The sequence below is a fragment of the Hordeum vulgare genome, chromosome 2H, assembly GCF_904849725.1.
Source record: "Hordeum vulgare subsp. vulgare chromosome 2H, MorexV3_pseudomolecules_assembly, whole genome shotgun sequence".
Taxonomy (NCBI): domain Eukaryota; kingdom Viridiplantae; phylum Streptophyta; class Magnoliopsida; order Poales; family Poaceae; genus Hordeum; species Hordeum vulgare.
In genome coordinates this window covers 610,651,789-610,678,232 of record NC_058519.1, presented here as the reverse complement: position 1 = coordinate 610,678,232, position 26,444 = coordinate 610,651,789, and the positions used below count along the sequence as shown (strand labels likewise).

The following is a 26,444-nucleotide window of genomic DNA, read 5'->3' as shown; positions in this document are numbered from 1 at the left end:
AGAAGGTCATGATTCTAAAGTTGTTAATTAGATTCAGATATTCGTTCCTTCGAAACTACCCTTAGCTGATGGGATTGCGTAACAATGTTTTATTTTTCACATGATAATTTCTTTTCGATACTTACGTAGTCTATGCCCCTTCTTTTTGCTGGCTGCCATGTAGTTCGTTTAAAGCTTTTTTGCTTAGTTAGTACCCCTTCATAAAGAAATATAAGATTGTTGAGATCACAATACTTATTGTGATCTAAGGAATCTTATATTTCTGTATAGAGGGAGTAGTTCATTGCATCACCTGGATGTCCTCACTGTTTTTCACTGCCATTTTTGAAAGCTCTGTCTAATAAATTAACAGATGTGACAAACAAAAATGGATCCGTACAACTACCCAAAGGGAAGTTTCCATTGCATCTTTAGGTATGGACCGTAATGCCAGCAAAGATAGACCAACGACAAAAGAGAAGTTGATTCGGCTGTCACAAACATGAACTAATGAAGTTTAATTTGAGCATGAACCAACTATATGCAAGTGTGCAAAGAAGTTGCGTTGCAATGACCTATTTGAAGACTAGCAAAGTCAAGTGCACTAAGTAACACAACACGAATTCAAACCGGTGCAAGAAAAGAGCAGATAATTATTAGCAATTATAACTAAATAACATAAGGCAAGCAAAACCAGTCATATGCACAACATTAAAGCATGCGATAGTTTGCATTTACATAGCTTGTTTACAATTTTAAGTGCAAGTCCGTGTATAAAGTAGCATTGAAATATGAATTTAGTTACATCATCTTGACCATCTTAGACTTAAATTTAGAATGAAAATGAAAAACATATTAACTAGTGAAAAGACCTCGATGACGCCTAGAGGGGGGTGAATAGGCTATTTAAAAACTTCTTCGGATTTGGCTTGAACCTAATGCGGAAATAAACTAAGAGGGTACTTGTCAAGCACAAATTCTAAATGCACTAGGCACTGCAACGTGTATCAACAACACGATCTACCAAGATGGACACAATACAGTTACTAACAAGCACAAGTAAGTTACACAAACTTACTTGAGCTATATCACACGACAAGTAGGTGAACAACACAAGATACTAGATCACACTATATCAACACGATGTATCAAGGGATGCACGCATGAACGTGTGGATATAGAGGGTATGCTTGAATGATTAATCTTGTACAAGAAATGGCCAACACAATATAATGAGCACAAGCAATATGCAATGTATGTATGCTCAAATAACACAAGTAAACCACAAGTAAGGAGTTAGGGTTAAGGATAACCAAGGTCACTGAGACGAAGATGTATCCCGATGTTCACTTCCATGGAGGGAAGCTAGTCACCGTTAGAGAGGTGGATGTTACCACGAAGGCACACCAACGCCACGAAGGCTCACCCTATTCTCCCTTTGAGATAACACCACGAAGGCGTTTCTCAACCACTAGTGGTAAGCCTTTGAGGTGGCTTCCAAACCCTCACAAACTTTTCCGGGGGGAATCACACGGATTGATTCCTCTCCGAAGAACTCCTACCGCCTAGGAGTCTCCAACCTCCAAGAGTAACAAGATCACGGGGAATGCTCAAAACTTGCTCAAATCACAAATAGCTTGGGTTGAGAGAAGGAGAGGAAGAAGATCTATCTTTTGATTGGAACAACTCTCAAAGGGGCTCACAAATGCTCTTGGGATCTAAGATTTGGAGTGAGCAAATGTGTGTGAGGGGGAAATGTGTTCTTATGAGGACAAGGATGTGTTTCGCCACGCTCTCACGAAGTGGGAGGGGGTATTTATAGTGTGGAGAGAAAAAGAGCCGTTGGGGACACTTTAAGTCACACAGGGTCCGGACGTCCGACAGTTGTCGGAAGCCCGGGCGACCGTGAGGGGCCGGACGTCCGACAGGGGTCGGACATCCGAGACTTTTAGGCATGACTGAAACTCTTCTGAATTCATCAGCGGCCGGACGTCCGACAGGGGTCGGTCGTCCGAGGCCTGTAGATGTGCCTGAACATATTTGAATTCATCAGCATACGGACGTCCGGAGTGGCCCGGAAGTCCGTGTTATACAGCTCAACTTCTACTGGTGGTAGGTTCCGGATTTCCGATGAGTGTCGGCCGTCCGGCGCTCGGACGTCCGAAGGGAGCCGGAAATCCGATTTATAGAGCACATGTTCTTCTGGTGCAGGGCTCCGGATTTCCGAAGCCTGTCGGTCGTCCGAGCCTTGACCGGCCCCCGGACGTCCGGAGGGAGCCGGAAGTCCGAGTTATATGGCTCAAGTTTCTCCGGTGCATAGTTCCGGAATTCCGATGGGTGTCGGACGTCCGGCGCTCGGTCGTCCGGAGGGAGCCGGATTTCCGAGATATAAAACTCAACTTCTACTGGTGCAGGCTTCCGGATTTCCGGGACTTGGCCGGACATCCGGGCCTCGGACGTCCGGAGGTAGCCGGAAGTCCGAGTTATATGGCTCTGATTTCTCTGGTATAGGATTCCGGATTTCCGAGGTAGTCGGTCGTCCGGCCCTCGGACGTCCGGAGGAAGCCGGATGTCCGAGGCACTGGTTCTGTTTACAGATAACAGCAAAGCAGTGGAGATGTGGTCTGAGCAGAAAGTGAAGTTGTAGTTTGAGCAGGTTCATCGCAAAACCTGTGATCCCCTCTTAATAGTGAGGGATCCCTAAGGACTCAAGAATCATAAAAGAGTACTGATGATCCATACTTGAGTGTATACTTTTATTCGCTGATCATCACTCCGCACCACTAACGTCAAAGGAACTGATACCTTTGAGTTAGCCCTTTCACCTGAGCTTGATGTTGTTGTTCGTCCTTGGCTCAAGTTGAAAGCAGGACATGATGAAGTCTTCAAGTAGCTTTTCCATACACAATGTGGAAAGCCTAGCTCATGTATTTATCTTCATTTGTCTACCATGCGAACATCCACAGGAATCAAGCATGTAGTGCTCAAGAATGCTTATCTTGATCTTGTCCTGTCCACCATGTGAACATCCACAAGAATCAAGCATGTAGTGCTCAGGAATGCTTATCTTGATCTTGTCCTTGTTAGCACATGAGATTATCCTTATCAACACATGATCATTGACAATAGTTTCAATGATATATTTGTGCTGATCCACTTGAACTTGCACACCACAATCTTGATGACGATCACCACTTGACGTCATCCTTCATGGGTTGTATGAGATCTTCCTTTTGACGCAAGCCCAATGGAAACACACCTAACCCCCACATAGGAGTCTCACAAAGACCATGGGTTAGTACACAAACACGTAAGGGACAATGCTTACCATACCATGGGATCACTTGATCCCTCTCGGTACATCTTATACGCTTTGTGTGTTGATCATCTTGATTTGCTCTTAGTCTGAGATCTTGATCAACCTAGTGTTTCTATGACCATTCTTTGGATAATACCTTGAATAACATCTTGGTCAACATATAAACTCCTTGAACCCAACAGATGGTCTTCAAAAAGTGCCTATGGACAAATCCTATAAATATAACTTAAGGCAACCATTAGTCCATATGGATTGTCATCAATTACCAAAACCACATATGGAGATATATTATGCTCTATCAACTAGTTATCAACAACAAATGAACGGTTGCCAAGTTGCTCAAACTCCCTAATTTGATGCATATGATGGCTAACTAGCCCCTCGTGTCCTCAATCTAAGAAAATATGATGTGACAGTCTTAATATAGAACACCTTTATAGCCCTGAATGCCATATGGGTATATTAATATATTGTCCTACAGTTAGTTAAGAATCATTTTTTTATTTAGCCCTGATAAAAAACATGCATATTTGATTACATACTCCTCATCTTAGCTATGTAGTGATGTTCTAGCTTGAGCTCAACACTTTTAGGCTTAGAGATTGCATGGCTTAAAGTGACTAAGATTGTTACCCCACGAATATATGTGGCATAGCAAATTTTCTAGTACAAATCAAGTGGACATGTTTCTAGTCTGAAAAATATACATGTAGATAAATAACATGGAATCCTAACTCTTAAAGAGTGCATGAAGATTAATTTCTTTAGCAGTACCTAGTTTTTCCATGCACCAACCATAAATCCATACCACATCGAACCAACAAAAATAGTAAGTTTCAAAAACACACCAAAACAATTTCAACAAGATCATCGGAAAAAATCCAGATTCTACAATAGTCTGTGTGATGCACGCACAAATTAGGATCATAAATATATGGATAATAAAAGCACCATGATTTTGATTTGACAACAACCACAATATACTTTTCAAATTGAATCAGCTTGGATCAGACCAGAGGAGGATAGGATGCACGCTGTGACGAGGTTGAGGAAGGTAATCCGGCCTTGGAGACGATGGACATCTCTGTCAGCGTGTCCTTGTCGATTGTGCGACTCATGACAAGTGCCCTTGGCAGCCTCTCAACATATTTTCTGATGGTTTCATATGAAGTACCTTGTAATCTGTGATTGCTCATAATATTAATAAAAAGATAATGACTATGCATATGAAGTTGACATGCAAAAATGGTTAGATTTTATTATAATTTTGTTTAGCAGTCATTATTGGCTGAAGTCCGTTTTTTCAGAAAGAAAAAGATGCATGCTGAAGAATGGTTAGACTTGGCTTTTCTGACCAAAAAAATAAGTAAAATCCCACGCACGCTCGTCTCCCCTCCGCCTCCTCCCCGTGTCTCCTCCCGCGATCCCCTTCCCCGCCGGCCGCCGCGCCGCCACCCGCAGCTCACAGCACGCCGCTCCCACCGTCCACCGCCGCGATGCTCCCTCCATCCCCAGTGCTGCCTCCCTCATCCGCTCTTCAGCTCCCAGTTGTCGAGCCGTACACCGCAGGTAACCGCCGGTCAGCTCTCGATTCTGGCAACCGCCGAACGTGCAGCAAGTCATGGTGGTTATCTCCTCCATCAGTACAAAGTGGTACTGCGAACCTCCTGCCTCACGTCCTCCTCACTCGCCTCCTTTTTTTTTTCTCCTCTCATCTCGCCTCCCGTACCTTCCTCCAGTCCGCCGGCCGGAGCCCGCCGACCTGCCTTACCCTTTGGCGTGGGCGAGGCACGCGCAGCTCTCTGGGTTGGATTCGCACAACACTCGCGGCGCGCGGCGCCAACTCCATTGCCGCCGGCGGACTCCAAGCTGAGCTGATCCAGCGCCCTGCTGCTCCCGGTTCCGCACGGTGTCGCGCGGTAAGTGTGGCTCCGATCATTTAATTTCTTGATCTGCATCAACCAATACATCCTCTTGACAAGAAAGAGGCTTTTATTTTTGGCACAAGTCTGGCCTCTTATGCTCACTGTATGAACCGTGATGAGAAGTAGTACTCGTTCACTAGAGAGCTAAATATCAGTCAAAATGCCTCTGAAAAAGATTTTAAAGACTTCCATTGTCTGAAGCATCGGGCTGAGCTGCTGTTGCATTCTTTACCCTGTCAATTGTCTGAATGCAGAGAGACAAACACATGAGAAAAGTATGAGACTAATGGTCGAATCCTACAGATATCATATTCAGGTCGGCCACAGTGACAACATAAGGAATTTGCCACAGCTTATTACTCCCTCCATTCACAAATATAAGATGTTTTGGATATTTCAATATAGACTGTATCTGGACTGAAATAAGTGAACAAACACACTAAAACGTGTCTATACATCCGATTCATAAAGAAGTTAGAATATCTTATACCCCCTCCGTCCTAAAAATTCTTGTCTTAGATTTGTTTAGATATGAATGTATTTAATCATGTTTTAGTATCTAGATACACTCATTTTTAGACAAAACTAAGACAAGAATTTTGGGACGGAGGGAGTATTTGTGAACGGAGGAAGTAATATAATTATTTGCAAATAAAGTTTGCATAAGATCCGGGGCTGCCATGGCCGGATCTGTGCGGGGCGCGCGACCATGGTGGTAGGGAGCGGCGGCCGGGCACGGCTGCGGTGGCAGGGAGCGGCGGCTAGGCGCGACTGCGGTGGCCAGGGCGCGCGGTGCGGTGACCCGTGACCCTGCCTGGGGGTCGTGGTGGTGCGTGGCGGCCATGCTCAGCGGTCGGTGGCGGTGGATGTTCAGCGCAGCTCCGGGAGAAATCCTTGCTCTGGTCCTCATCGGAGCCGCGACGGCGACGCCCGCGGGTGCCGCTATCTTTCTTGGAAGCGTCGTTGTGGTGTGCTGCTCCCCTTCGTCGGCCGCTGCCTGGTCAGCCGTCATGTGGCTGCTATGGTGGCCGGCGGCGCCAGATCTGGCCGCTGTCCTCCGGCCCTGATGTGGGCCTCTTTCCTGCGGATTCTTGGCGGTGCCGGCATGGTTGTCGGGGCCCTACCTGCGGGTGAAGCCGGTGGAGGAGATTCGGATTGGGGGAAACCCCTTGGTTGGTCCAGGCCGGCCGCGCCGACGACGACGCTCAAGGGCGCCGTTATTCTTTTTGGAGACGTCGGTATACATCTGCTCCTCTGCTCCCCTTCCTTGCCTCTCGGGTGAAAACACTAACTCCGGTGGGCGGCGGCGGCGTCCTTGACGTCGTGACCTTCCTGAAGGCGTCGCCTAGAGGGCTGAGTGGTGGTGGGCACTGTGTGGGTCCTGAACGGTTGATGGTGGTGGGCACTGTTCGGGGGAAACCCTAGGATCTGGTCTTCCAGATCGGACGATGGCGGTACTGCGGTGCCGTTTCTCTCTTGGGAACATCGTTTGTGAAGCAGCGCTGGCAGACTGAGGCAGGAGGTGGAGCGGCTTCGTCTTGTATGGAATTTCGGTGGAGCTGTCAAGTCATGCCTGGCCGACAGGTGCTACGCCGAGTCATGCCTGGTTGGCAGGTGCGACGCACGACAGATCTCCCGGAGTCTTCGCATCTGGACGGATGAGCGCAGGGCGGTGGAGTCGTTGGGCGCCGTGGTGGCGTCGACGGATGTTTGGACTGGTATGGATGATGCGGATCTCTTTCCTGAAGATGGGTTAGTCGTTCGATGATGATGGCGGCTTGTAAAACGTGTGCGTGAGGTGTGCGTTTTAGGTGTGCTGCACCGGCTGTTGCTTCCGATACGTTATGTGGATGGATTGGCGACAACACCGGTCTTAGATATGTGAAGTGAGAGCACTCCACATTATCGAGTTTGTAGGTGTGAGTGGTGGCTTTGGGTGGATTGATGTATACTCTTGTTAGACCTTTGTGGAATAATTAATAAAGATGGCTACATGCATCGATTGATGCATAGGCCGGAGGTTTAACCTCCTTTTCCAAAAAAAAAAGTTTGCATAAGAGCTAAAGGGCGTACTGTACTATGAGACTCACCTCTTATGCGTCCTTTTGATACAGAGATGCCACAATAACATGAATTTGGTCGGTGTTATAATCATTGGCAGCATTGATCCCACAATAACTTGAAATTGATAAGATGCTAGAAACTCAGCAGCTGGCCGGCACTCTTCCAGCTCTAAGAAATTAAACCTTCGGTCCTACTTTATCCATGTTGCCATTAATTTCACATTCGCTTACTCTTTCTATCTTTGACATATCTCAGTGGCATTAGGATCTCCACTGGGTGCACTAGCTATATAAGTCAAGGAATCGATTATCATATCTAATGTAGGAGTATCATTTGTTCCTATTTGTAAAGGAAGGTGTCATATGTTCCAGAAAAATATACTCCCTCCGTCCGGAAATACTTTTCGGAGGAATGGATGTATTTAGATGTATTTTAGTTCTAGATACATCCATTTTTATTCATTTCTCCGACAAGTATTTTTGGACGGAGGGAGTATCAAATAAAGCTTGTCTTTAAAAGCATGAATTGGTGAGGGGTGCTAAAAGGCAAAGTAAATCTGTATCTTTTATATAAAATGCATTATGTCGGGTCACATATGTTAATTAAGGTATGTTTATATGTTCATAAAATAGTGGCCAAATATTAATGCCAGAGCAGTGAGGTTAAAACATAATCCACTAATAATAGATGTAAATCGTACTCAGAGCAATATGCCTAAATGATAAAGCAGAGTATGCTTTAAACTTGAGCGATTCAGTTCGATATGTTAATAATATTATTAGCATGGGCTTGTAAATGTCTATTTGAGGACATTGCCTAAATGATATTCTGATCTCCCTAATTCTCTTTGGGGTGGCAGCGCAAGGTTGAGGTGTGCATGGTCATATTCATCCTATTCTGCATGAGCCAGTCCCCCAAAAAGGTGAGTGCAAGATCTCTTGTGGTTTTTGTTGCCAGTCATAGAAAACAAAATATATGTGCATGATCCTCAACCACTGGTATATCATAATTAGTGACAATAAAATGACCAACACAGTTGGCACACTCAAGAAATCATGCAACAACTTAATCAAGTAATCTACCAATTGATTCCCTGCTGGGTGCTATATAGATGATCAAACCAGGGTTCAAGGTGTCAGTTCCCTATTATGTTCTTCTTGCTGACTATGCAGTAAGTAGTAGCATATCACTACCTGAAATTATGGTACACTGCTACAAGGGATGTTGACTAACATATTATGTTTCTATTTTTGCACAAGTGATGATAAAGCTTCTCTTGAAAAGCTAGCATACAAGGCAATCGAATATTAGGCTTCAGACTCACATGCAGCTAGGAATATCAAAGTAGGATTGACTTGACATTGTTGCTTTGGCTGAGATAGGAACTAGGAAGCATGCAGCTTGGATCGGAGCAGAAAAACGTAGGAAAGTGTGGTTGCATCTGAATATTATGTTTCCAACGTGTGGTTATAAATTTGGATTATTATCTTAAAGTTTGGTTGGTTGTCAGAGTGTATGTTCATCGTAAGAGGGGTAGAAGTTGAATATAATCTCTACAGATTTGGATTATGACTTTAGTTATCTTTCAAAACAGGTTTGTATTCTAAGGGAACTCATGGACATTCAACTAGTCTTCTCAATCTTAGAATTTTTGAGATCTCTCATCCAATTGTGAATAGAGTATGATCCTTCATTTTATATTGTAAGTTTGTAATCAATTGATTGAGTTTTAAGGAGTAATTTTGCAGTTGAGATGATATCACTATGAATAATAGTTTCATTATCAGTGTCGTGAACTTTTATGTCTTAAATTGTTGCATTGGAGAATTTTTTTGACTCTGCATACCCATGTCAGAAATCCTGGCTCCGTCACTGCATTGCTGGGGTCACGGGTGAGGAGTTAGCTAGCTAAGTCGATCATGGAGGTGTGGCCGCCGCTGCTGGTTGTCATCCTCACGCTCGGTGTTGTCTCTCTCTGCGGCGGCCTTGAGGCCGTGGCCGAGAACATGACTGTGGCACAACTACTGCCGATGTCGTCGTACCACAGGGGTTTGGCCACCTACAATGCCAAGAACTTCGGTGCTGAAGGCAACGGCACCAACGACGATAGCAAGGTACGTATCCAGTTCCTCAATAGATTGCCTGCTTGGTGTTCTATTTAGTTTTTTCTTTGTTGTCGCGCTCGGTCTGTGTTGGATCTGGATAGAGTCTTGCTTCAGGGCGGGGGAAGTAATCGATGGATACCTTGGTGTTGGTGTGCAGGCGTTGATGGCAGCATGGAAGGCAGCGTGTGGGGCATCCGGCACGGTGACACTGTTGATCCCGCCGGGGACGTACTACATCGGGCCAACGCAGTTCCACGGCCCCTGCAAAGCCTCTGCCATCACCTTCTTGCTCCAGGCAAGCACTTGTGCAGTTATGCAGTGCAAGCACGACACGACAGGGAAAAAGGGGAGTAATTTTATATGCCTGTGCAGGGGACGCTCAAGGCGGCGACGGATCTGAAGCGTTTTGGCAACGACTGGATCGAGTTCGGGTGGGTGAAAGACCTCACCGTGGCCGGTCAAAACGATGCCATCATCAATGGCCAGGGCGCCGCCTCCTGGCCCTTCAACAAGTGTCCCATCCAAAAGGACTGCAAAGTCCTCCCCACTGTGAGTATCCATCTGATTTTGTTACACATACGCTGAACATCATCTTGCACTCACTTCACCCGTAGTCACTAAGTATGTGACAATCCACATGTCTAAATTGATGGGATTGCAGAGTGTGCTGTTCGTGCACAACCAGAACACGGTGGTGCGCGACATCACGTCAGTGAACAGCAAGTTCTTCCACATCGCAGTGCTGCAGAATAAGAATATGAAGATGATCAACATCCAGATCAACGCGCCCGAGAACAGCCCAAACACGGATGGCATCCACATCGAGCGAAGCACGGGCGTGGTGATCTCCGACACCCGCATCAGCACCGGTGACGACTGCATCTCCATCGGCCAGGGGAGCGACAACATCGACATCGCCCGCGTCCACTGCGGCCCGGGGCACGGCATGAGCGTCGGCAGCCTTGGACGGTACGTGGGCGAGGGCGACGTCACCCGCGTCCACGTCAGGGACATGACCTTCGAGGGCACCATGAACGGCGTCCGGATCAAGACGTGGGAGAACTCCCCTACCAAGAGCCTCGCCGCGCACATGGTGTTTGAGAACATGATCATGAAGGACGTGCAGAATCCCATCATCATCGACCAGAGGTACTGCCCTTACTACGACTGCGAGCACAAGCACGTCTCCGGGGTCACCCTCAAGGACATCACGTTCAAGAACATCAAGGGGACGTCGTCGATGCCCGTGGCCGTGCTGCTCCGGTGCGGCGTGCCATGCCAGGGCGTCGTGCTGCAGGACGTCGACCTGAAGTACATGGGAGAGGGAGGCTCCTCGTCGAAGTGCGAGAACGCCATGGCCACATACGTTGGCTACCAGCACCCAGAACCATGCGCCTAGGCGGCTAATTTGATTCTGGTGGATGCTGGTGCGACCTTAGTTGAGTTCTCTTTTTCTTTTTCTAATCTACTCCAGTTAATCAATGTTTCCTAGACCGATTTGTTGTTTCCTGTTGCTTAGAATATTTTGTGTGTGTGCGGCATAAGGGAGCTGCCAATTGCTGGCATCTACTGAGCTTGCCTAGTTGCTCAATCAGCGAACTCGATCGTCTGACAAGTGGGCTCTAATTTATGCTGAATATAAAAGGTGCTAGACATTTAGAGCATCTCTAGCAGAGCACGCGTCTATACGGACTGAAAATCATTGCGGCAGAGCACAACCTGAATCACAAACTGTAAATTTTGAAGGAAAAAAAAATCATTGCGGCAGCGCACAACCTGAATCACAAACTGTAAAATTTGAAGAAAAATAAAATTCGCACGTGAAATTTAACAGGAAAGATGGACGGACACCATCGTTCATTACATACCATTGATCATTCATTTTACATTGCATAGATAGATACATCATTGCTAGCCGGAGCTAAGCTAACCCTATCGGAGCTAACTACCCTACCACACTACGCAAAATAGAGTTCACTGGAGTTCGTGCGGTAGTTGTCCAGCGGCATCGCTCAGTCGTCGCCGTTGGAGGAGGAGGGGTCGACGTAGATGCGCTCCTACTCAGTGGCTTTGCGATGCCACTCCTCCACCTTGTCGCCAAAGGCGAGGGCCGACGCGACACCCTGCTCGTAGATCACGGTGTCGATCTCCTCATCCCTCCGGCGACGCTACCGGTCCTCTTCCGCCTCCCGCGCACTGCACGCTAGCAGCACGGGCAAAAGGGTGTCAGCCTCCGCCGAGGGGAGGAAGTCCTCCTACCCGACGACACCCCGGGCACGTCGCTTCGGCCCCGCCTCGGCCTCCGGCTCCATCTTCACCGAGGGGAGCTCCTCTAGCTCCCTCTTTATCGGGATGAGGGGGGAGCGCGAGCTCGACGCCTCAGAGGAGCTGCCTGTGACGCCCTCAATTTGATCGTACGCTAATCATACACACAAATGCGTACGACCAAGCTCAAGGACTCACGGGAAGATATCACAACACAACTCTAAACACAAATAAAAACATACAATCTTCATATTACAAGCCAGGGGCCTCGAGGGCTAGAATACAGAAGCTCAAGAAACACACGAGTCAGCGGAAGCAACAAATATCTGAGTACAGACATAAAACACGACAATGCCTTAAAGAAGGATAGCACAAAAGATACATCGATCGAACTAGGCGAGGCCTCCTGCCTGGGAACCTTCTAAACCACTCCTGGTCGTTAGCGGCCTCGACGTAGTAGTAGGCACCGTCGGGATAGTAGACGTCGTCGCCGTGATACACCATCTCCTGGGCTAAATCATCTGGTCGTAGCAATCGTATCAAGGGGAAAAGGGGGAGCAAAGCAACAATAAGTACTCATTCAAAGTACTCGCAAGACTGACATCAGAACTATACTAAGTATGCATCAGTATCAAAGGAAAGGGGTTATATGTGGGCTAACTGCAACACGAGAATAGAGAGAGGGGACTAGTCCTATCGAAGACTAGCATCTTCAGCGTCTTGCAGCAATAGACGAGAGTAGAGCAAGTTACACAATTAAACAGTCATATTGTTGCAGCAAATTTAATTAAGGTCATGCCCACAGATTCTTCCTCGACTCCTTGCGAGAAAGCAATCCCGGAGCAAACATTCCAGTTAAGTAACAATTGAAGTTGTATAAGATCGGGGCACAACTCCAAGTCGTCCTGTAACCGTGAACACGGCTATTCGAATAGTTAATTTTTATCCCTGCAGGAGTGCACCACAGTACCCAACATGCTTGATAAACTCTGGTTGGACACACTTTCCTGGGTCATGCCCGGCCTCGGAACATCAACACGTCGCAGTCCTACCTAGGCTCAACAGAGAGGCCAGCCCGCCGGTCTAAATCCTAAGCGTGCAGGGGTCATGGGCCCATCACCCTTTGCACTCCTGCATGCTGCATGCGCGGCCGAGGTCAGTCCTGGCACCTCTTATACAAGAACGACGCTTATCCGGGCCACTCGGACGCGCGCCGCTCCATTGCTAACGTGTGAAGAGCTTCGGCTGATACCACGCTGTCGAGTACCCATAACTTCTCCCACGTGAAGGTTAGTGCGAAAAGGGTCTCCCGACCAACTCAGATCAAATACCCAAACCATTAGCATTTTAATTAATCTTGAGGATGTGTGGCAAGAACCAGAATACCCGGCCACGCCTCGCCACATTCACGCGGGAATCCACTCGCAACACACCATTCATCAAGTTCCTAGTAACAAGGTCAAGCAACTGTGTGGCTATAATATCAGAGGAATCCTGGGTATCACCCTCGATGGATTCCGAACGATGTAACCGTCAAGGTGGCCAGGGAGAAATCACCCTCGCTGGACCACGCCTGATGGGTTGTACAACAGAGTCTTTACCGGAGATAGGAATCACCCTCCGAGAACCATTGTCGGTTAACTACACTACAGAGCTAACATCGGGAGTATATATCGAGGTGTCATCCTCGGTACTCGATAGTAGCCCTGCAGCGTTGTACAACAAGGGGGTGTGAAGTTAAGTGTCGGGTCTTGGCTCGTCGATCAGTTGATCGAGACTTGACGATAAAGCGAGGACAACTAGACTAAGGGGTCAAAGGGGGTCACTCCTCCACCTATACTAAACAGTTTAAAGTGTGGCAGAGTAAAGTAGCAGTTCATCAAAAACATGCTATGCATCAGATATAGGAGCTATCTACAACAGTAGCAAAATTCTAATACAAGCATGAGGGAGAAAGAATAGGCGATATAGGAATGATCAAGGGGGGTTTGCTTGCATTGTTGCTCTGCGGCAAAGGACTGGTCGTCAGGTGGGTATTCCTATCCGACAGCAGCGTCAGTATCAGGGTCTACCAGAGAGAAAAGGGGGAAGAAACAATAAATATAAAGCACAGGTGCAACACGATGCATGGCATGGCAATATGCACGGCTAGGCATGAGCTAACGCAGTATTATTCGTCATGGACGGATTGGGAAAATATCTGACGATATTTCCCGGGTCTGTGGCTACTACCGGACAAGCGGAAATGATGAAAAAGTTCCATGTTCACTATGATAGGGACACGTGACACACGAATGGATAGCGTATTCCAATTCATCTCATTTTTCCGATCAACTTTCATGTACAATTTTTTTTCATCCGAATTACGGATTATTTTATATTAATTTTCAAAGTTTTATTAATTATTTAGGAATTAAATAGATTTAATTACATTCATCAATGACATCAACATGATGTCATGCTGACATCAGCAGTCAACGATCTTAGTTGTGACCAGTGGGTCCCACATGTCATACTCACAATTTAAATCCAGATTTAATAATTAACTGACAGATTTAATTAGCACGTGAAACCCACGTGTCATTCTTTGATTAGGTTAATGAATTAACAGAATTAAATCAAGAGGTTTTATTAGTTGTTAATGGGGCTCGACACATATGTCATTCTCACATTAACTTAATGGAGTGTTAAGATTAACTAATTACTCTAATTAAGTTAATTAACTAACTAATTAATTAAATAATTAAATTATTATTATTATTTTATATTCATTTTTTTTACATTCTATTCTGCTAACACGTTTTTAGGGGGGGAGACCCCACGTGTCATTATGCCACGGGGCTAGTGGGGGCTTAATCCCACCAATCAACACGGGTGGGGCGCGACCACACACACGGTGCTCGCCGGCACCCGTGGAGGCGGGCGGCACGGTGGGCACGACTAGGCAGGCGACCGGGACACGGGAGCACGTGGCGGGGCGATGTGCGCGGCACACGGGTGCGGGAGCGTGCGGGAGCAGCGAGCAGATGCGGGCGCGGGCGAGCGGGTGATGCAGAGCAGCGGCAACGGGCGGGTGCGAGCGCATGCACGAACAAGGTCGAGGGTGTGGCCAGAGCATAGACGCGCGGTGGTGGGAGGTTGGCTGACGGTGGCTGTGTTGGAAATATGCCCTAGAGGCGATAATAAAATGGTTATTATCATATTTCCTTGTTCATGATAATCGTCTATTGTTCATGCTATAATTGTATTAACAGGAAACAGTAATACATGTGTGAATAAATAGATCACAATGTGTCCCTAGCAAGCCTCTAGTTGGCTAGCTCGTTAGTCAATAGATGATAATGGTTTCCTGGTCATGGGCATTAGATGTCATTGATAACGGGATCACATCATTGGGAGAATGATGTGATGGACAAGACCCGATCCTAAGCGTAGCACTAGATCATATTGTTCGTATGCTAAAGCTTTTCTAATGTCAAGTGTCTTTTCCCTTGACCGTGAGATTGTGCAACTCCCGGATACCGTAGGAGTACTTCGGGTGTATCAAACGTCACAACGTAACTGGGTGACTATAAAGGTGCACTACGGGTACCTCTGAAAGTGTCTGTTGGATTGGTACAAATCGAGATCGGGATTTGTCACTCCATGTGACGGAGAGGTATCTCTGGGCCCACTCGGTAGAACATCATCATGAGCTCAATGTGACTAAAGGAGTTAGTCACATGATGACGTGCTACGGAACGAGTAAAGAGACTTACCGGTAATGAGATTGAACAAGGTATAGGTATACCGACGATCGAATCTCGGGCAAGTTCTATACCGACAGACAAACGGAATTGTATACGTGATTAATTGAATCCTTGACATCGTTGTTCATACGATGAGATCATCATGGAGCAAGTGGGAACCACCATGGGTATCCAGACCCCGCTGATGGTTATTGGCCGGAGAGGTGTCTCCGTCATGTCTGCGTGTCTCCCGAACCCGTAGGGTCTACACACTTAAGGTTCGATGACGCTAGGGTTATAGGGAATTGTTATACGAGGTTATCGAAAGTTTTTCGGAGTCCCGGATGAGATCCCGGACGTCACGAGGAGCTCCGGAATGGTCCGGAGGTAAAGATTGATATATAGGACGGATGGTTTCGGACACCGGAAGTGTTTCGGGCGTCACGGGTAACGTACCGGGACCATCGGGACCACCGGAGGTGGCCCCGGGGGTCCACCGGAAGGGGGCAACGACCCCGGGAGGCTATATGGGCCAAGTGCGGGAGGGAACCAGCCCCTAGGTGGGCTGGTGCGCCCCGCACACTCAGCCCGAGGCGCAGGAGGTGGAGAGGGGGGGAAACCCTAGGCGTTGGTGGGCCTAAGGCCCACCTAGGGGTGCGCCACCCCTCCCCCTTGCCCTGGCCGCCGCACCTCCCATCTGGGGGGGCTGCCGCACCACCTAGGATGGGAACCTAGGGGTGGCACCCCCCTCCCCTCCTCCTATATATAGTGGGCACTTTGGGGCTTTTGGAGACACAGTTTTCCCTCTCCCTCGGCGCATCCCTGCTCTTCTTTCTCCTCCTGTGTGCCGGTGCTTGGCGAAGCCCTGCTGGGAGACCTCGTCTCTCCATCGACACCACGCCGTCGTGCTGCTGGAGATCTTCCCCAACCTCTCCCTCCTCCTTGCTGGACCAAGGTGCGGGAGACGTCACCGGGCTGCACGTGTGTTGAACGCGGAGGTGCCGTAGTTCGGCACTAGATCGGAATCACACCGCGATCTGAATCGCCGCGAGTATGACTCCATCAACCGCGTTCTAGTAACGCTTCCGCTTAGAGATCTTCAAAGGTATGAAGATGCACTCATCCCTCTCTCGTTGCTGGTCTCTCCATAGGAAGATCTGAATATGCGTAGGAATTTTTTTGAATTTATGCTACGTTACCCAACAGTGGCATCCGAGCCAGGTTCCGATCCTATGCGTAGATTCTATGCACGAGTAGAACACAAAAGGTTGTGGGCGATGATTTGTCAATTTCTTGCCGCTACTAGTCTTATTCTTTTCCGGCGGTATTGTGGGATGAAGCGGCCCGAACTGTCCTTACACGTACGCTTACGTGAGACTGGTTCCACCGACAGACATGCACACCGTGCATAAAGGTGGCTAGCGGGTGTCTGTCTCTCCTACTCTAGTCGGATTGGATTTGATGAAAAGGGTCCTTACGAAGGGTAAATATCTTTGGCATATCATCGTTGTGGCTGTCACGTAGGTAAGAAAGCGTTCTTGCTATAAACCCAAATCAGCCACGTAAAACTTGCAACAACAATTAGAGGACGTCTAACTTGTTTTTGCAGGGTTTGACATGTGACGTGATATGGCCAAAGTTGTGATGTTGCATGTATGATGTATGAGATGATCATGTTATTGTAATAGGTTTCACGACTTGCATGTCGATGAGTATGACAACCGGCATGAGCCATAGGAGTTGTCTTAATTTATTGTATGAGATGCAACGCCATGTGCTTACTACTTTTACTTCATTGCTAACGGTTAGCTATAGTAGTAGTGATAGTAGTAGTTGGCATGACGACTTCACGGAGACACGATGATGGAGATCATGATGATGGAGATCATGGTGTCACGCCGGTGACAATGATGATCATGCGATGCCTGAAGATGGAGATCGAAAGAGCAAAGATGATAATGGCCATATCATGTCACTATATGATTGCATTATGATGTTTATCATGTTTTTCATCTTATTGCTTAGAACGACGGTAGCATAATAAGATGATCCCTCCTAAAAATTTCGAGAACGTATTCCCCTAAGTGTGCATCGTTGCGAAAGATCGTTGTCCCGAAGCACCACGTGATGATCGGGTGTGATAGATTCTAACGTTCGCATACAACGGGTGTAAGCCAGATTTACACACGCGAAACACCTAGGTTGACTCGACGAGCTTAGCATGTACAGACATGACCTCGAATACAAGAGACTGAAAGGTCTAACATGAGTCGTATGGTTGAATACGATCAGCATGAAGTTGCTCACCATGGTGACTAGTCCGTCTCACGTGATGATCGGACACGGGTTAGTCAACATGAATCATGTATCACTTAGATGACTAGAGGGATGTCGATTTAAGTGGGAGTTCATACTTAATTTGATTAAATGAACTTAATTGTAATGAACTTAGTCTAAAAGTTGTCTTTATAAATATTGTAGATGGCCAACGTCAACCTCAATTTCAACGCATTCCTAGAGAAAAACAAGCTGAAAGATGATGGTAGCAACTATGCGGACTGGGTTCGCAACTTGAAGCTCATCCTTGAAGCAGCTAAAAAGGCTTATGTCCTTGATGCGCCGCTAGGTGACCCTCCCGCTCCCGCAGCAGCCTAGGACATTCTGAACGTCTGGCAAACGCGGAGTGATGACTACTCTCTGGTTAGGTGTGACATGCTATACAGTTTAGAAATGGGGCTCCAAATCCGTTTTGAGCAACACGGTGCATATGAGATGTTCCAAGAGCTGAAGCTAGTTTTTCAAGCTCATGCCCATGTCGAGAGATATGAAGTCTCCGACAAGTTCTTTAGCTGTAAGATGGAGGAGAACAGTTCTGTCAGTGAGCACATACTCAAAATGTCTGGGTTACACGGTCGTTTGACTTTACTTGGAGTCGAATTTCCGGATGATGCTATAATTGACAGAATCCTCTAGTCTCTCCCACCAAGCTACAAAGGTTTTGTGCTGAACTACAACATGCAAGGGATGGAGAAGACCATTCCCGAGTTGTACTCGATGCTCAAGTCTGCAGAAGTAGAAATCAAGAAAGAGCATCAAGTGTTGATGGTCAACAAGACCACTAGTTTCAAGAAGGGCAAGGGTAAGAAGAACTTCAAGAAAGACGGAAAAGCCGTTGTCGCGCCCGGTAAGCCAGATGCCGGGAAGAAGAAAAAGAATGGACCCAAGCCTGAGACTGAGTGCTTCTATTGCAAGGGAAAGGGTCACTGGAAGCGGAACTGCCCCAAATACTTAGCGGACAAGAAGGCCGGCAACGTTAAAGGTATATGTGATATACATGTTATTGATGTGTACCTTACCAGCGCTCGTAGTAGCTCCTCGGTATTTGATACCGGTGTTGTTGCTCACATTTGCAAATCAAAGCAGGAACTGCAGAATAAGCGGAGACTGGCCAAGGACGAGGTGACGATGCACGTCGGGAATGGCTCCAAGGTCGATGTGATCGCCGTCGGCACGCTACCTCTACATCTACCATCGGGATTAGTTTTAAACCTTAATAATTGTTATCTAGTACCAGCTTTGAGCATGAATATTGTATCAGGATCTTGCTTAATGCGAGACGGCTACTCATTTAAGTCAGAGAATAATGGTTGTTCTATTTATATGAGTGATATGTTTTATGGTCATGCTCCGCTGGTGAATGGTTTATTCTTGATGAATCTCGACCCTGATGTTACGCATATTCATAGTGTGAGTACCAAAAGATGTAAAGTTGATAATGATAGTCCCACATACTTGTGGCACTGCCGCCTTGGTCATATCTGCGTGAAGCGCATGAAGAAGCTCCATACTGATGGACTATTAGAGTCTCTTGACTTTGAATCATTTGACACATGCGAACCATGCCTCATGGGCAAGATGACTAAGACTCCATTCTCAGGAATAATGGAGAGAGCAACCGACTTATTGGAAATAATACATACTGATGTGTGAGGTCCAATGAATGTTGAAGCTCGCGGTGGCTATCGTTATGTTCTCACTCTCACCGATGATTTGAGTAGCTATGGGTATATCTGCTTGATGAAGCACAAATCTGAGACATTTGAAAAGTTCAAGGAATTTCAGAGTGAGGTCGAGAATCAACGTGACAGAAAAATTAAGTGTTCTATCTTAGATCCGAAGGTAAAACCTTTGTTGCCAAGAACGGATCCTTTCTAGAGAAAGAGTTTCTCTCGAAAGAAGTAAGTGGGAGGAAGGTAGAACTTGATGAGGTAATTACACCCCTCTCGAACAGGAAAGTAGCGCAACGCGGGAAGTTGTTCCTGTGGCGCCTACACCAACAGAAGAGGAAGTTAATGATAATGATCATGAAGCTTCGGATCAAGTTACTACTGAGCCGCGAAGGTCCACAAGGGTACGCTCCGCACGAGAGTGGTACGGAAACCCTGTAATGGAAATCATGTTGTTAGACAACGGTGAACCTTCGAACTATGAAGAAGCGATGGCGGGCCCGGATTCCAACAAATGGCTTGAAGCTATGAAATCCGAGATAGGATCCATGTATGAGAACAAAGTATGGACTTTGCTGGACTTGCCATATAAAATAAATGGATCTTCAAGAAGAAGACTGATGCGAACGGTAATGTAACCGTTTACAAAGCTCGACTTGTCGCAAAGAGTTTTCGACAAATTCAAGGGATTGACTACGAAGAGACTTTCTCTCCCGTAGCGAAGCTGAAATCAGTCCGAATCATGTTAGCAATTGCCGCCTTTTATGATTATGAAATTTGGCAAATGGACGTCAAAACAGTGTTCCTTAACGGGAACCTTAAGGAAGAGTTGTATATGATGCAACCAGAAGGTTTTGTCGACACTAAGGGTGCTAACAAAGTGTGCAAGCTCCAGCGCTCCATCTATGAGCTGGTGCAAGCATCTCGGAGTTGGAACATTCGCTTTAATGAGGTGATTAAAGCGTTTGGGTTCATACAAGTTTATGGAGAAGCCTGTCTGTACAAGAAAGTGAGTGGGAGCTCTGTAGCTTTCCTCATACTGTATGTGGATGACATATTATTGATGGGGAATAATATAGAGATGTTGGAGATCATAAAGGCCTATTTGAACAAGAGTTTTTCAATGCAGAACCTTGGAGAAGCTGCATACATATTAGGCATCAAGATCTATAGAGATAGATCGAGACGCCTCATAGGTCTTTCGCAAAGTATATACCTTGACAAGATATTGAAGAAGTTCAATATGGAAAACTCAAAGAAAGGGTTCTTGCCAGTTTTGCAAGGTATGAGATTGAGTAAGACTCAGTCGCCGACCACGACAGCACATAGAGGGAAGATGAGTTATGTCCCCTACGCTTCAGCCGTAGGCTCTCTTATGTATGCCATGTTGTGTACCACACCTGATATAAACCTTGCCATAAGTTTGGTAGGGAGGTACCAAAGTGATCCCGGTATGGAACACTGGACAGCGGTGAAGAATATCCTTAAGTACCTGAAAAGGACTAAGGAAATGTTTCTCATTCATGGAGGTGACGAAGAGCTCGTCGTAAAGGGTTACGTCGACGCTAGCTTCGACACAGATCCAGATGACTCTAAGTCACAGACCGGATACGTATATGTTTTGAATGGTGGGGCAGTAAGCTGGTGCAGCAGCAAGCAAGAAGTCGTGGCAGCATCTACATGTGAAGCGGAGTACATAGCTGCTTCAGAAGCGGCTCATGAAGGAATTTGGATGAAGGAGATCATCACCGACCTTAGAGTGGTTCCAAGCGCGTCGGGTCCAATGACACTCTTCTGTGATAACAGTGGGCCATTGCCATAGCCAAGGAGCCCAGTTTCACCGGAAGACGAAGCACATCAAACGCCGCTACAACTCCATCCAGGACCATGTCCAGAGTGGAGTAATAGAGATTTGTAAAGTACACACGGATCTGAATGTTGCAGACCCGTTGACTAAACCTCTTCCACGAGCAAAACATGATCAACACCATAATGCTATGGGTGTTCGATACATCAGAATGTAACTAGATTATTGACTCTAGTGCAAGTGGGAGACTGTTGGAAATATGCCCTAGAGGCAATAATAAAATGGTTATTATCATATTTCCTTGTTCATGATAATTGTCTATTGTTCATGCTATAATTGTATTAACAGGAAACAGTAATACATGTGTGAATAAATAGATCACAATGTGTCCCTAGCAAGCCTCTAGTTGGCTAGCTCGTTAGTCAATAGATGATCATGGTTTCCTGGTCATGGGCATTAGATGTCATTGATAACGGGATCACATCATTGGGAGAATGATGTGATGGACAAGACCCAATCCTAAGCGTAGCACTAGATTGTATTGTTCGTATGCTAAAGCTTTTCTAATGTCAAGTGTCTTTTCCTTTGACCGTGAGATTGCGCAACTCCCGGATACCGTAGGAGTGCTTTGGGTGTATCAAACGTCACAACGTAACTGGGTGACTATAAAGGTGCACTACGGGTACCTCTGAAAGTGTCTGTTGGGTTGGTACAAATCGAGACCGGGATTTGTCACTCCGTGTGACGGAGAGGTATCTCCGGGCCCACTCGGTAGAACATCATCATGAGCTCAATGTGACTAAAGGAGTTAGTCCACGATGACGTGCTACGGAACGAGTAAAGAGACTTACCGGTAACGAGATTGAACAAGGTATAGGTATACCGATGACCGAATCTCGGGCAAGTTCTATACCGACACACAAAGGGAATTGTATACGTGATTAATTGAATCCTTGACATCGTGATTCATCCGATGAGATCATCGTGGAGCAAGTGGGAGCCGCCATGGGTATCCAGACCCCGCTGATGGTTATTTGCCGGAGAGGTGTCTCGGTCATGTCTGCCTGTCTCCCGAACCCGTAGGGTCTACACACTTAAGGTTCGAGGAAACTAGGGTTATAGGGAATTGTTATACGAAGTTATCCAAAGTTGTTCGGAGTCCCGTATGAGATCCGGGACGTCATGAGGAGCTCCGGAATGGTCCGGAGGTAAAGATTGATATATAGGACGGATGGTTTCGGACACCGGAAGTGTTTCGGGCGTCACCAGTAACGTACCGGGACCACCGGAGATGGCCCCGGGGGTCCACCGGAAGGGGCAACGACTCCGGGAGGCTAGATGGTCCAAGTGCGGGAGGGAACCAGCCCCTAGGTGGGCTGGTGCGCCCCCCACACTCAGCCCAAGGCGCAGGAGGTGGAGAGGGGGGGAAACCCTAGGCGCTGGTGGGCCTAAGGCCCACCTAGGGGTGCGCCACCCCTCCCCCTTGCCCTGGCCGCCGCACCTCCCATCTGGGGGGGCTTCCACACCACCTAGGGTGGGAACCCTAGGGGTGGCACCCCCTCCCCTCCTCCTATATATAGTGGGCACTTTTGGGCTTTCGGAGACACACTTTTCCCTCTCCCTCGGCGCAGCCCTGCTCTTCTTTCTCCTCCTCTCTGCCAGTGCTTGGCGAAGCCCTGCCGGGAGACATCGTCTCTCCATCGACACCACGCCGTCGTGCTGCTGGAGATCTTCCCCAACCTCTCCCTCCTCCTTGCTGGATCAAGGTGCGGGAGACGTCACCGGGCTGCACGTGTGTTGAACGCGGAGGTGCCGTAGTTCGACACTAGATCGGAATCACACCGCGATCTGAATCGCCGCGAGTACGACTCCATCAACCGCGCTCTAGTAACGCTTCCGCTTAGCGATCTTCAAAGATATGAAGATGCACTCACCCCTCTCTCGTTGCTGGTCTCTCCATAGGAAGATCTGAATATGCGTAGGAATTTTTTTGAATTTATGCTACGTTACCCAACAGGCCGGGGATGGGTAGGTCGTCGGAGTGGGTCGTGGTGGCCGGCCTAGGGGAGAAGAGAGGAGGGGGTGAGCTCACGGCCGGTGCAGGGGCGAGGCTCGACGGAGTCTGATGAGGGAGAGCTCGGGAGGACCGGCACGGAGGACGATGGTGGCTGGCGGGGGCGCTGGATCTAGTCGACGCGGGTGGAGCCGACATTGAGGGAGGGAACCGGGTAAGGGGGTGGATGCGAGGTGAAAATGGGGAGGCATGGGTCTGGTTTAGGGTTAGTAGACGGTTATATACCCCCTCCCCCGTTTAGGTGGGCTAGATTGGGCCGACCCACTGGGGCCTTTTGTTTTTCTTTCTTTTTTCCTTTTTCTTTTATTTTTATTTCTGTTTTATTAATTTTTAGTACTTAGCACTTTTGTAAAAATATGGCACCACGGCCATTACATTTTTATAAACTGCCACAAAATGTTTGGGGGCCATTGACAAAGGTTTGGAATTTACTTAATTTAAAAGGCATCCCATTTATTGTTTAGGCCTTACTTTTAATTAGTTTTAAGGCACCAAATTTATTCAAAAAATGTTGGTTGAAGTTTTATAATAACTTAGGGATTTAGTTGCAACCCATGCATGTTTTTTATTTTGAAGTTTGCAGAACTTCTATATCCACTTTTGAAATGAATTTGAATTGCAAGGAATTTGAATTATATTTTGATTCCAACCGTCCCCTACTACAAGAAATTCTCGTCTCGATAATTAAGAGGTAGAAGGAAAGAGCTCGAGGTATTCATCACGAAGATGATCCTCGCGTTCTTAAGTGGCTTCATCTTCAGAATCAATTGACCACTGCACTTTAAGGAACTTGGTGACCTTGCGACAAGTGTGACGTTCAGTCTGATCGAGAATGCAGACCAGATGCTCTTTATAAGAGAGGTCTTGTTGCTGCTCAAGCATATCATGGTCCACTACTCGGACAGGATCTTTGAAGCGGCGACGGAGCCGAGACACACGGAAGACATCGTGAACCTGAGAAAGGTTTGACAGTAGTTCCAATTGATAAGCTACTTTTCCACGCCTTTCGAGAACAATGAATGGACCAATATAGCGAGGAGTTAGCTTGCCCTTGATCCCAAAATGGTGTGCATCTCTCATTGGCGTGACTCGAAGATAAGCCTTTTTGACAGGTTGATAGACCATATCTTGGTGATGACGGTCACACTGACTTTTCTAACGAGACTGAGCAGACTTCAGATTCTCATGAATAATGCGGACTTGATCTTCGACATGTTGGATAACATCCGGATCGAAGAGTGATCGTTCCCCAGTTTCTGACCAATTCAGAGGAGTTCGACACCTTTGTCCATACAATACTTCAAAGGGGTCCATCTTTAGACTAGCTTGATAGCTACTATTGTAGGAGAACTCGACATATGAGAGAGATTCCTCCCATTTCTTACCAAAATAAATGACACAAGCTCGAAGCATGTCTTCGAGAATTTGGTTGACTCGTTCAACTTGTCACTGGGATGTGGTGATACATGAAGATCCGTGCCAGAACTCAACCACCTGCGACCACACAACGCAGTTTCGGCTCTGACGAAGAGCCACAAAGAAGAAATATGCACGATAGGCGCCATAGAAGATCATCGAACGAACCACCCGTTGCCCGTCATCGTATGCCACTAGGCCCGCCACCGCAGCTTCGACATCGCACCAATGAACCAGTCGACACAGTCCTGCTGATACATCGAAGAAGAGTCGGCTACCGCAACCATAGCCACGTCTCCGAAGTTGTGATGAGGACATCAACACCATTGTTACAGCCACAGCCCCAGCTGCTATACATACTGAATCAGTTATTAGAGCTCGTGCACGCCAATTGAATTACCATGTACTTTCGTTTCTTGGGAATACTTCTAATGTTCATGAACATATGATAATGCCTAAGTTAGATACTTTTGTTGTGCTCATGAATGAAGGACCTAGCATGGACAAGAAGGATATCCGTTGGAGCGGGATCAAGCATGGAGAAGAAGGTGCACGCGTGGGAGAGAACAATGGAGCTTCCACTGGTGATTTTCGCACTTTAAAGCCACCATAAGGAGAGCATGAAGGTTTTGGACGAAATATTCAAGACGTCACTTTATAAATTTCGTTCATAGGCTATTATAGGTGTTGCGCCACCTTATTTTTGGGCCAGGCCCATGTAATTTCGAAATACCATAATATAGGCTATTTTTAGAGTCCGTATGTGTGGGAAAACCGAGTTTAGGGATGTTTTCGGACCCCTCCTCCAAGGGTCACGAAATTGCCTATCTATTCCCTCATATATACAGCCCTTAGGGCACCGTTTAGACTTGGGTTTTGTTTAGATTACAAGTTCGCCATAGCTGCAACTTCGTGTTCTTCGTTTGTGTTCTACGACCAGACAGAGGCTTCACAAAACCCCACCTTCATCAATAAAGCTTTCCTCTTATATTCGCAATATCTTGATTGCATCTTAGTTTCTTGCTTGTTCTTCGTTTGCGTGCAGGAAACAGACCTTCGTGGTCAGGTTGATCGTGCTCCGGCGTGGTCAATAACCTCTCGGAGTTGGTTTAGCGATTGCTAAGGCGCGACGTCCTCACACGTTCGTAGTCGGATTGTCAAAGTCGACTCTACCAATACGATACCCACGATCTCATCGAAAGACAGAGACAACTTCGCCTCTATCAAATTGCTTCTCCGTTATCGTTGCCACAAAAGCCTCAACACCAACACCACCGACTTCTACTAGTCCGGCTCGTCCATATCCAGCTCCAAAGACGAAGCCCCCACGGGGAAATACAACACAAAAGGCGTCGCCATCGTCCGATCAACCAAGATCAAGGGTTTTCCCAGAGCTGAAATGATCAAGTGTGCACATATCTGGCATACACCACAATTTCCGGCCTTATATAGAGCGAAGGGGCTAGCTGCCGAAAAAGGTTTGCACGAAAACCATATCAGTTCAAATACATCTACACATAATTCAGTGATGCGCTCATGGGTTCAAGCAATAAATAATTAAACACACACCTATATTTTTTTCATTTCAGTCAATTTGCTTCCTTAAGATCATCTTTAGCCACGACTTGCAAATTCAGCCTCTCAAACGCCCACGGAAACGTCCGGTCAGTGATCGGATGTGTCCCTTATTTGTTCGTCCGTGCAACCACACTCCACATTTTCTTTCTCATATGTTCGGTCATTTGTACGTAATTG

The 26,444-nt window shown here is 46.9% G+C and overlaps 1 protein-coding gene across 2 annotated transcripts; it reads left to right on the top strand.

Moving 5' to 3' along the window:
• Positions 1 to 4,689: 4,689 nt before the first annotated feature.
• Positions 4,690 to 11,056, top strand: LOC123427781 (exopolygalacturonase-like). Of its 2 annotated transcripts, XM_045111898.1 has the most exons (7): positions 4,690 to 4,951; positions 5,038 to 5,217; positions 8,147 to 8,209; positions 9,143 to 9,401; positions 9,550 to 9,687; positions 9,765 to 9,941; positions 10,054 to 11,056. In XM_045111898.1, the coding sequence occupies exons 4-7, from the start codon at positions 9,207 to 9,209 to the stop codon at positions 10,789 to 10,791; spliced, it is 1,248 nt and encodes a 415-aa protein (XP_044967833.1). In that variant the 5' UTR covers positions 4,690 to 4,951; positions 5,038 to 5,217; positions 8,147 to 8,209; positions 9,143 to 9,206; the 3' UTR covers positions 10,792 to 11,056. The 2 variants fall into 2 exon arrangements, with proteins under 2 accessions (XP_044967833.1, XP_044967834.1); XM_045111899.1 differs by lacking the exons at positions 4,690 to 4,951; positions 5,038 to 5,217; positions 8,147 to 8,209 and adding an exon at positions 8,242 to 8,989.
• The last annotated feature ends 15,388 nt before the right edge of the window (positions 11,057 to 26,444 follow it).